General features: G+C 44.0%; 1 protein-coding gene across 1 annotated transcript in view; it reads left to right on the forward strand.

The window, feature by feature from the left end:
* igf1ra (insulin-like growth factor 1a receptor) overlaps positions 1-12,168 on the forward strand; it is an 84,088-nt gene that overhangs the window by 58,753 nt on the left and 13,167 nt on the right. The window contains exons 3-10 of the mRNA XM_030766804.1: positions 4,886-5,189; positions 5,942-6,078; positions 6,501-6,645; positions 8,712-8,920; positions 9,352-9,478; positions 9,990-10,225; positions 10,431-10,598; positions 10,855-11,062. Of these exons, the coding sequence (XP_030622664.1) occupies positions 4,886-5,189; positions 5,942-6,078; positions 6,501-6,645; positions 8,712-8,920; positions 9,352-9,478; positions 9,990-10,225; positions 10,431-10,598; positions 10,855-11,062 (1,534 nt within the window). The remainder of the gene's footprint in view (positions 1-4,885; positions 5,190-5,941; positions 6,079-6,500; positions 6,646-8,711; positions 8,921-9,351; positions 9,479-9,989; positions 10,226-10,430; positions 10,599-10,854; positions 11,063-12,168) is intronic.

Here is a 12,168-nt window from a genome sequence, read left to right on the forward strand (position 1 = left end):
TATGTGTCCAGTCCAAATACACGGATCACTCCTAATTTCCTTGTTAGGTAGTCCCCTCTTCATGTGAAGCAGTGAAAGCCCATGATGCCAAGCATAGCAGCATGCGGAGCAAAGCAGTGTAGGAATAGGCTCCCTTAGCTGATAAATATAGGAACATATCCTTGATATTGTGGGTTTGTTAGGTCACCAAGGGAAATGGAGTGGACTTATATGGTTTCTGAGGTGGTGTAGGATTATTTTTTTCTCCCTCTCTCTCTCTCTCTGTTTTCCTTTTCTTCTTCCCAGTGGAAGGTATGCATGTTTGAAATTTTTCCTTCATTGAGGATTCTGTGGCAATCATGTGGAACGTTTTGCGATGGATGCCGTTTGCGTTTGCCTGGGGTGCCCCCTTTTGGTGATGTTCCAAGAAATTAATGGCTTCCTTACGGCCCCTCCTTCTCTTGCTCTCTCTCTCTCTCTCTCTCTCTCTCTCTCTCTCTCCCCCTTCACTATCATACTAACGCTGCTGCTTCTCATGTTACATTAACTTTTCAACTTCATTTGTGTGTTTGTTTATTAATAATTCAGTGGTAATTCAGGTCTTTTCGTGATTTTGGCCTCAGAGGTGAAATACTTGAAACTAAGACAGCCAAATGTGGGTGAGAATTAGAATCAGAATTGGGTGTCTTTAATGCTATAAATAGCTCATTTAAAGGAGCAAATGGCTATTTATGGAAATATGGATTATATTTACACTCTTATGTCTTTCCAAGTCTTCATTTGTTTTGTTTTAGGTTGTTTGCAGTATCATTGGCTATGAGCAGAGTTACTAACAGAAGAGCTGGCAGACTTTAAAGAGAGCTAACCAGTATGAATTTGTCTCACAAGAATCTGCTCTAAGAATGAACCCATTCAAAGACATAGAGAGGAAGACTCAGATGGCGCATCAGTCACCATGTGGTTTTGGCGCACAACTGAGGTATTTGTGTTTTACTCAGGGGGGTATGTGTATTATCATTGATCCTTTATGGAATGCTTCCAGTAATTCCACCTCCTCTGAGTACAGTTTGTGTTTTGATGGAATTAGGAGAAGAATTTAAGGTATTTTTAGAAAATGGCAAGCGTGGGATTGGGTAGCCTCCACCCTGTGCCAGAGCCTGTTGGTACAGGCTTTCTTTGAGTACAGAATCACAGATTTACTGCAAACACTGCTGATGGAAAGTACTGATGTACATGGAGTTTGAATTGTGGAAAATGAATCTTGTGGAAAGCTACTGAGAACAGCCCCCCCCCCCCCCCCCCCCCCCCCCCACATCCATGTTGTTTATACACACACATACACACACACACACACACACACACACACACACACACACTGACCAGCTGAAATTCTGCACTTGCCATCAGTACCTACCATAATGTCTTATTAATTTGGGCATTAATTATATCATCAAGGAGTATTGTGATGACTTGTCATTATCTTTAATAATTATAATATTGATCGAATAGTCTCTTGAATGCCTTGATGCCAGGCAGCGTGGAACTTACTCATGAATAAAACAGGGAAAACCTCATTCAGGCGTGTCTTTGGCTGTGCCCCGCAAGTGTGGTGGGCACACCGCCAGGAGCCTGTTGCTAGGGAACCAGAAGAGCTGTGTCTCTTGGTGGCTTCCCCTAATGTGGGCTCTCTGGTTCTCTCTCCTCGCTTACCTGAAAAGTCCTGCATACTGGAGCACAGTGTACCCACAGTGTACCACTTTGAGCTTTTCAGAGCCTTTCAGAGCCATCCATACTAGGTCTGTGTGCCCTGCTGCTCATAGACCCAGAGACATGGAGATGGTAGCGTGTGGCCTGACACTGACTGGCTTTCAGCGTCAGTTTTATGCTAATATAAATATGAATAGGATTACTACTACAACTACTAACAATGATAACTTTTGCTTGGCAGCGCCTTCTATAACAATGATAGATCAAACACAATAAAACAGAGATGGTGATGCCTAGGGAGGTGAGGGCACAAAATAAACAACAAACAAACAAACAAACAAGCAAGCAGAGGCTAAATAAATAAATACATTTTGGTACATAGCATATAAGTAAGCTGACAGGAGACTTGACTGAAAGTATGAGTTTTAGAGACAGAATTTTAGGTAATCTATGGAAGCAGAGTTGTGAATTTGTGGGGTGAACGCAATACCGTGAAATCACAGTCTTTCAAATAGCACAGCCTGTTTGGAGGAACAAAAAGTAGCAGAGGGCAGATCAGAGAGAAAACACGGCACAAGGTCCTGAAGGACTTTATTGTTCAGCAGGCATATTTCTCAGATGATAGTCCAGACAGACTAGAGTTGCAGGAGTTGAGATGGGAGGTAACTAGGAAACGTGTGTAGCAGTTGTTTAGTTTTCTTTCTTTCTTTTTTTTTTTTTTTTTTTACAAGGTACAAGTTTGGGAGGGGGGTTGAGGAGCTTCTGAGCTTCAGAGGCAGGTGTGACATGACAGTCATCAGTTTTCAGTGTGAGCTTTTTTTTTTTTTTTTTTTTCCATAGTAGATTAATGGACCTGGAACGTCTGTGTCTTTACTGTTGAGCTGTGGAGCACTGTTAGACATCCATCTGGTAGGCTTTGCAGTTTGTAAAAGGAATGAGCCTTCGTTTTTTTTCTTTGACGAGGTACATTTGTTATAAAAAGGATTGAAATTTATCATGGCAAATCTCTAAGTGTGGGAGGGAAAAAAACCCCAGATGGACTTCCTATTTCCTCTGCAATCAGTTGCAGAATTACAAAACTGTACAAGATGCTAAAAGGCAAAGTGAATGGGGGAAAAAAACGAATGCAAGTCTGGCCGCATGATACATGGTAGAACTGGCTGTTCTCTCCGACTCCCCTCTGATCTGTCCCTCCCCATAGTCTGATCAGCGCCGGGGAACAGCGGCAGCGTGGCACGGATCTCACCCTGCCTGTGGTGGAGGTGCAGGCATCTGGTTCCTTTCCTCTCCCACCTCCTCATCCTCCTGCTCCTCCTCCTCCTCTTTCTGCAGAACAGGCAGATCTGACCACGCTCCCTCATGCCTCTCTGATTACTGATAGGGCTATACTCTCCTCTGTTGAACAAGAGTCACTCTGAGAGAATGCCCGGGTTATTGATCCCACATTTGGAGACAATGTGGTTCAGTCCTGCAGTTCTCCTCAGTAAACACACTGAGCGTGTTCAATACAGCTCGTCGCAAAAAAAAAAAAAAAAGCTTAATTTGAAACACACCCGTTTCTTTTCCACACAATCGCTTTACTGTCAACTTTCTCACGCTTGTGACGGAAGCTGATCTCTGTTTGGAAGCTGGTGTGGTGGAGCTCAAAATGAGCTTTTTCAAAGCCACATCATCTGTGTTTGGGTTACATCACAGTATTGGTAACCCCTTAGAAAAGAAAAACAAGGCTTGTTTGTCAAGCTGTTTACAGAAAATCCTCCAACATTGTCTCTGTGTTTATACAAAAGCAAAATTCCCTTTTTCAGAGGTGAAGACAAGTATTATTTTTTTAACTTCCTTTGGAACAGGGCTTTCAAAAGAAAAAAAAAAAGTCATTCATGTTTAAAACAAAATAAATAAATAATAACGGATTCTTTGCCTCTGGCCCATCCAAGAACACTGTAACTGCACTTTGATTGTACTTTGTCTCTGCAACTCACTCGAGCCTTGTGTAACGTCTAGTGCACCGGAGACGAGATAGTCATGTTTCAGGCAGAGGCAATAGGCTTGTGTCAGTAGGCCAGGGCTTGTGCAGCAAATGACCCAGTGCAGACAGGCTTCTCTGCTGCTGTGCTCCAGCTCCTCTCTGGGCCTGATTGGCGTCTACCCCAAACTGTTGGAGCGGACGGCAATCCATCTGCCGGCTAGATGCTGGCTCTCTTTCTCTCCCTCTCTAGCATTGCTTCTCTCAGAATTCCCTTAATAGTCCCTAACAGTAATAATGTTTATCTGTAGTGAGGCCAGCTCTGCAGTTTACTAACAAGGCTGGCATAGAGCAGCACAGGGGCCCTGCACAAACATTCTGCGCCCCAGCGGCGTGCCATTTCCTCTCTCCCTCTCTCTCTCTCTCTCTCTCTCTCTCTCTCTCTCTCTCTCTCTCTCTCTCTCTCTCTCTCTCTCTCTCTCTCTCTCTCCCTCTCTCTCTCTCTCTCTCTCTCTCTCTCTTCCTCTCTCTCTCTTCCTCTGTGCGTCTGCCTCAGCTCTGCAGTCCTTTTAGGCGATTACCATTTTACAGTCTACTAATCCAAAAGGCTGCCTTGCCTCTGACCTCCGACTAGCAGAACACACACATGCACTTAGGCACATACGCATCAACGATACGCTCACAAACACACTTACACACACACACACATGCACACAGATACACACACACACACATCCCCTCTCACACACACTTACTCAGTCACAGATGGACTGATATATTCTCAGGTGCATGTGCGTGCACACCCACACACACACACACATACACATGAGCGCACACACACACACACACGCACGCACACACACACACACACACACACACAGAGCACAGGGCATAATCAGTGTGTGGTCATGCTATGCCTCCTCTATGCTGAGACCTATGCTGAGAGCTCTTTGTGATACATATCTAATAATAGGATACTCATTTAACTGTTTTTCCTCCCTGGGGATGGAATCTCATAAATGTATTTCCACTCTAAAAGCCTTTTCATTTATCAAATCCTCAGACACTGCGCCACAATAATGAGCTTAAATACTCCAGTCTCTTTCACTGGGTTATGTGCAAACGTATGCTGTGTCTCTGATCGGTGGGCTTTCCTGTCAGGACAAACTCTTGGCTCTGTGCATGTCTGACCTACTCTCTCTCTCTCTCTCTCTCTCTCTCTCTGTGTCTTTGCAGTATGCCCAGAGAGGTGTGAAAGGAGGGCCTGTACAGATTCGGGCGAGTGTTGCCATCCTCAGTGTCTCGGAAGTTGCACGGAAGCAGATAACGACATGGCCTGTGCGGCCTGCCAGCATTATAACTACGAGGGTCGCTGTGTGGAGGACTGCCCGCTGGATACCTACAAGTTCGAAGGCTGGCGCTGCATCACCATGGACCTGTGTAGCCAGGTCCACCTGCCCGGTGATACTGGCTTCATCATCCACGATGGTGAATGCATGCCTGAGTGCCCCTCAGGGTTCACCCGCAACGAAACTCAGAGGTAAGACCCCCCACAGAGGTACGGGTCTTGTCTGAAGTACACAAACGTCAGATATTCTTATAGATATCATGCTCTCTGCTGACATACTAAACTCGTTTGATAAACTTATGATATGTTTGGTGCTGTGTGACTAGAAGCTGTGCACTTGCAGGTGAATTAAAAAAAGTCAAATTATGGTCTGAATTATGTGAGGTTTGCTTCAAGTTTTTTTTTTCTTTTTTAGATTCATTTTGGAAAATAAGGTATTTATTAAGCGCTCTCAGGAAAAATAATTTTCACAAATTTCTGTTCTTTGGACTTTCCCATTCTTGCCTTAGGACATGTAGATTTGAAACGTCGGGAGTCAAAATAGTTTTTTTTTCCTTATCTGAGTCTTGTGAATTTTCCATTGATCAATTTTTCCATGTTTTCTTGGTTTCCTTAACTAGAGCTTGTTTTGGTCTTGAGGACTGTTTAATGATTCTCCCTCTCACGGAAGTCTGAGTTCAGGCAGGAATTCAGTGAAAGATTAAACCTTTCATGAAGGATATTGACCTTGTGCTCAGAAAACAAAGACTAAATTAACTCCTCAATGTTTTGATTAGACATCCTAATCTTGTCGCTACTCCCTGGCATTTATCTGCACTCTGTGTGTGTGTGTGTGTGTGTGTGTGTGGTTGTGGCCTGTCCTTGACTGTTCTCTCCCTCTGTTTCTGTTTCTCTTTCTCTTACCCCCCCCTCTCTGTCTGTCTCTGTCTTTCACAAACTTCCAGCATGTTCTGTAGTGCCTGTGATGGCCACTGTGATAAGATTTGCGAGTCCAAGACCATAGACTCCGTGGACGCGGCCCAGTCACTGCAGGGCTGTACGGTCATTAAAGGCAGCCTCAACATCAACATTCGCCGAGGAAGTAAGTACCACCAGGCCAGCAATATCCGGCCCGGATCTGCCCAGGAGACAGCAATAGATAAGGAGGGGGCAAACATTCAGCCAATAACAGTTTGACAGAACTCTGACATGGGTGTGGGAGGCAGAATTAATATTACGCCAAGTTTTCAGTTTGATTGTTGTGTTATTTTATTAAGGTGTTTAAGTGACCTTATTTAGAAAGAACCAGGGTTACATCTATCGTGGTGTTTTTGTTAATATCTTAACCTTTTCAGCTGTGAGTATGTGGTGAGGTGATTGCCATGAGCAGTGATGAATCACTAGGTCCTGAGGGAGTTAGTGTGTGTTTGTGACTAAGTCTGTTGTGGTTTGTCGTACACTTCTGTTATCTCTCTCTCTCTCTCTCTCACACTCACTTTACTCACTCTCTTCTCTCTCTTCCAGATAACATTGCGTCAGAGTTGGAGAGCTTCATGGGTCTGATCCAGACGGTGACGGGATTTGTAAGGATCAAACACTCTCACACACTGGGCTCGCTCTCTTTCCTCAAGAGCCTGCGCTACATCAACGGGGAGGAGCTGTTGGACCAGTAAGACAGCAAACTTGGCCTTAATTTGCCCCCACCCCCCACCTTCAAACTTAACTGTCTATAATAAACACACAGTTACAGTATAAATCCCAAAGGTTGTCAATCCTCCTGCAGAAAAGCCAAAATCATGTGGGTTCCTCACCTGATTCTTCTGATCAAGGGTTCCTCAAGACTTCAGTCAATGGAATCAAAGATATTAGTGCTCGATACCATCCTGCACAAATTCTAATTTGTGGTTGGGAATGTTGCGAACCCCAGATATTTTCCCTTTATTTTTTTTTTTACTGTACTCAAATGAACACAACAAATGTATGAAGCGTGTTGAACACTGAACACTTGAATCGATTGCTTATTATAGCTCATTCAATCCTATACACATCCTGCTTACTGTACATCATCTCTTTAGTGTACACTGCAACGCAGTCTGGAGGGGTGCCAGGAATGGTTGAGAGAGGGAGTTGACACTGTTGCTGGTCCATGCTTATGGTCTGCTGCCAGCCAAACCCACCCATTCAGTCAGTGGAAAAGTACAGTATCCCAGAGAATTACCCACTTGGATAAAATACATTGCATCAATGAAATATGTGCGAAACTATCTCACCAAATATCTATAAAATGATGATGATGATTGGACAATGATGATAGATATCTACCCCTCCCCTTCCCCCCCACATCCAGTCAGTGGAAAAGTACAGCATCCCAGAGAATTACCAACTTGGATAACACGCACGTTGCATAAATGAAACAAGTGCAAAACTATTCCACCAAATATCTATAAAATGATGATGATGATTGGACAATGATGATGGATACCCCCCCCTCCCTTCCCCAAGTCAGACTAAGCCACACTACCATTCCAGGTCTTAATGGAAAAGGCAGTTCTGTTATTTTAGAGGCTGATTCCAGTGCACATGATGTCATTGATTTTTAGAGGCAAAAACAAACCTGATGAATAAAGTGAAAGTCTAAGTGTAGACCGGGACAGTTGTGGAAATGGAGCTTTGGATGGTTGTATGTCCGAAGTGAAGGGTTTAGAACGAAACAGTAATTTCATAAAGAGGGTTCTTAAATTCATACCATTATAACTGTAAGTATTGACTTTTACTGCTGAGGTGCTCATGTGATCTGTGTTCTGGCAAACAAGATTTCTTGGGATTGATCCTTTTTTAATGTATAAGCAGATCAGACAGACAGATTGATCTCAGGATCATGTACTTCAGAATCTTTCCTTTTCAACCTTTTGGGGCTTTAGAAAGTCTTCTAACATGTTCTTAAAATGAGAACAGTGAAATCTAATGATTTTTTTCTCAGTCACGCTAATACACAACCTGAGGCACAGATTTCACCTTCCTAAAAGGTTTAAATCCAAGGAATTAATAATATAGCTTCACGCTGAGAAACATGGATCAAAATGTGTGCTCTTTATTTAAGATTTAGAGTTAACTCAGTGGAAGACGTTTCTCTGAAGTCTTGTATGTGTAGATGAATGGACCTGCACTACAGGTTGTTCCAATAGCTGCGTGATGTCTTATATGGCCAGTTACACCTGCATAGTGAGTTGAGGGGTGTTTTTGGGCAGAAGGCACAGAAGGTCGTGGGAAAGCCTTTCCTCACTCTTCTCGTCCTCTCTCCCGGGATAGAGTTTCAGCTTACGGAATGCTTGTAAGGAGAGCAGGCATTCTTCACGTTCCAGAGGTCTTCTGTAGGACTGGAGTATGCTCCCACTTCTCTGCTGCCACCCCAGCATGCTCTGACTAGTGTTAGAGAGCAGAGGGAAACGGAATCCAGACACGCACACACACACACACGCACCCACACGCCTTGTCTTATGTCAATGCATATCATGTTAGTCAAATGAAATACTAGGCCAAATTTCTCACATTCATCTGCTGTGTTATGTCTTTGTAAGAGTAACAATAGACAGAATAAATTTGATAAACTAAAGTTTCTTGTTGTGATTGGTGTTTGTTACAACAGGTCATGGTTGAAGGAAACAGAGCTGATATGGAGAAGTATGTTCTGAACCTTTTCTGTTTTTTTTCCCCCTCGTTCCTATTTTCCCATAGGATGTATGCTTTTTCTGCTATTGACAACCAAAACCTACAGTATCTGTGGGACTGGACCCAGCATAACCTCACCATTAAAGCCGGGAAGTTGTTTTTCCGCTTCAACCCTAAGCTCTGCATGTCCGAGATCAGCAAGATGTGGGAGAAGACGGGCGTGGTTGAAAAAATGGAAGAAGACGATGCTCGTAACAATGGAGAGAGAGCTAGCTGTGAGTTTCCTCGGCTCACTCTGTCTGTGTGGACATTTTTACTGCAGACCGTGAGGCTTTCCATCACACTCTGTTGTATTGCTTGGCTCCTTTTGTGCTGCTGTTTTTTAGTGTATTGGAACTGACAGACCTCAGACTAGCAGTGAAGTATGGCCATAATACAGGAGCCTCACTGATTTAGTCATGTTTTGGGAGAGCATAATTTCTCTAACCACAGACAGTAAAACATCAGCAGATCCAAAGGGTTTCTTCTTATTTTGCAGGATTCTGCTGTAATGGTGCATCAGTCTAAGCAAACTTATAGGCAAGAGGAGTAGCTCTGCTTGTACTAGGAATTTCAGCAAATACATGACTGTATCCTGGGGGTGTTGTTTCATTGGAAGAGCACTTTCACTCGTTTTTCTTTTTTTTTCCCTAATTCTTATACCTAGGTGAGAGTCATATGTTGAAGTTCAAGTCAAACAGCACTATGAGTAATCGGATCAAGATCACCTGGGAACGTTATTGGCCTGATGATCCCAGAGACCTCATCAGCTTCATCGTGTACTATAAGGAAGCGTGAGTATCCAGCAATGAAAGATAAAGAACCACGTGCTTTTCAGAATTTTAGACGGCAGGTGTTTGAAAACAGTAACAGCTTTCATTCTGACAGTAGTTGATATCAGACTAGTTTTAACAGTCTCACTGTCGTGTTGACATATAGATGCAAAGGATTTCCTAAGAGGCTTTCTGTGGACTGAAACTGTATTTGCTCCGTAACCTAATCCCATGTCAAACATGGCTGTTGTCACTGAACCACATCTTAATCCTATGTGACACCTCCCTGTACCTCACATAACATGTTCCAATTTGAATCCCTGCAAAGATACGAGACACTTGTGCAGTTGCGTGATTTGCTCAAAACAAAGCAAAAATAAATAAAATCCCCAGGTTGTTAGCTGTTAGCCACTGGTTGTAATGTGAGTTGTTATTTATAGTTCTTGGATCCTCAAGACTAAGGTGTTATATTAACTCTATGTGTCTGTTGTGTTAAGATGTAATGACTTTGCACGTTGTATCTTCAATCCAGACCATTCCAGAACATTACAGAGTTTGACGGACAGGATGGATGCGGCTCCAACAGTTGGAACATGGTAGACATTGACCCTCCTCGGGACAGAAACGTTGACCCAGGGGTGCTTCTGTCTCCCCTGAAGCCCTGGACTCAGTATGCTATTTTTGTGAAAGCCATCACCTTGTTCTTGGAGGGCAAACATAATCTTGGAGCAAAGAGTGAGATTGTGTACATTCGCACCAAAGCTTCCGGTGAGCATTCATGTGAATAATAAAGCCTGTGCTAGCCTTCCATGCATTCCCGTACCAGTATAGTTAAATCTGACAAGTATGTGCTGTTATGTTAATTAAACATGCATAAAGATTTATTGCTTATTGTCATGTCTGTCTGAGTAAACGTAATGAATTGGTTTGAGATGAGTTGGTTGAACTGAGTACATGTCTATGTGTGTCGCAGAACCCTCGATGCCTCTGAATGCCCGTGCGTACGCTAACTCCTCCTCGTCACTGGTGGTGAAATGGTCTCCACCTGTATGGCCCAATGGGAACCTGACCTTCTACTTGCTCCGCTGGCAACAGCAGCCAGAGGACAGAGAACTCTACCAGCACAACTACTGTTCCAAAGGTTTGTTATCTCTTCTCTTCTCAACTCTTCTCTCTGTCTCTTCTTCTTCACTTCCATATCATTCTCCATTACTACGTCACTTTTCTCTCCGTTCGTCCATCCTCATACCTCACTAGTTTCTGCACCTACTCTCTATTGGCATGCTTTTAGTCTTACTCTGCATTCATTTCCTTTTCATTTGGTCTTTTTTCGTTAACCTGGACATTTTAAGTGTGGGTGTGACATTCATTGGTGTGGGCCCTTGTTTTGTGTACAGAATTGAAGATTCCCATCAGAATCACAGCAGCTCGTGTGTCAGACATGGAGGAGGACACCAAGCCCACTAAGCCAGATGCTGGTGGAGGTGAAAAGGGCCCCTGTTGTCCCTGTCCCAAAACCAAGGAAGCCCTGAAGGCTGAGTCAGAGGATCGCTCCTACCGCAAAGTGTTTGAGAACTTCCTTCACAACTCCATCTTCACCCCCAGGTATGGTGAATTATCAGGACCCGCCATGGTAGTGAGTAAGTGAATGAGTGAGACTGAGTGAGATTGAGAGCATGACTGTGAGAGTGAAAGATTCAGTGAATTAATGAAATAAATGAATGAGGTGAATGTATGTGTGGTTCAGCGAGTAAAGGCGCGTGAGAGAGAGAGAGAGACGTCAGTGAGAATAAGCGACAGTGTCTGAACGCATGGAACAGAGTAAGGGAACAGACGACTGGCATGATACATCAGCGGAGCGGGAAAATCAGCCTGCTCCGGGCTCCGACCTCCACCACAGCGTAGCGCTGTGGTCCAGGCCTCTTTTCCTCCCCATCTCAGGGAATGATTATCAAAGCGCTGAGCTCATAGTCTCCGGGCTCTTTAACTTAATAGAATCAAAACCATAATTGGGAGACACGGTCGTTGCTAGATTACCCCGACATGGAGCTGACAAGATCTGTACATGAGGTTTTGGACAGGCCCACAGGCGGTGGATCTGGATCAGTTTCAGGAGCTGGGGAAAGGTACGACAACGTTGGAACTCTGGGTTTAGACGGGCAGCGGGCCCCGTTGCTATGGAGATAGCGGCACTTGCTTACGAAGGCCTAGCAGGCAGTAATTTCAGAGGCACAAACAAAAGAGTGGCAAAAGAGAAAAAAGAGAGAGAGAGAGACAGGGATTAATGGGTCTACAGGGCAGCCGTCGGCTGGAAGCTCTTGCCATGTTAGGCTTTTGTTTGCCAAAACACAGAGTGACATATGCACTGTGTTCTCCTTTACCTTAGCTTGTGGCTAGGGATGTTTTCTCATTCAAAGTCCCTGGTTCTGAATGGGACCACACACACACACACACACACACACACACACACAGATCATTGGGAAACTGAGGCTTTCTAGGGTTAACTTAGGACATGACTTAACTTAGGACATGTGTGGAAACCAGGCTTTTTATGTGTGTATAGGGGGTGTATGTTTTTGTGTGTGGTTGTTATGGAGGATGAGTTTGTTTGTGTGTGTGTGTCTATCAATGGCCCTGTTTGTGACCGCACATCTTAAAAATGCTCCAAGTTCCATTACCCGCCCATTATTGGATTCCTATTTGCATCAAGT

Source organism: Chanos chanos, chromosome 2, assembly GCF_902362185.1.
Source record: "Chanos chanos chromosome 2, fChaCha1.1, whole genome shotgun sequence".
Lineage (NCBI taxonomy): Eukaryota > Metazoa > Chordata > Actinopteri > Gonorynchiformes > Chanidae > Chanos > Chanos chanos.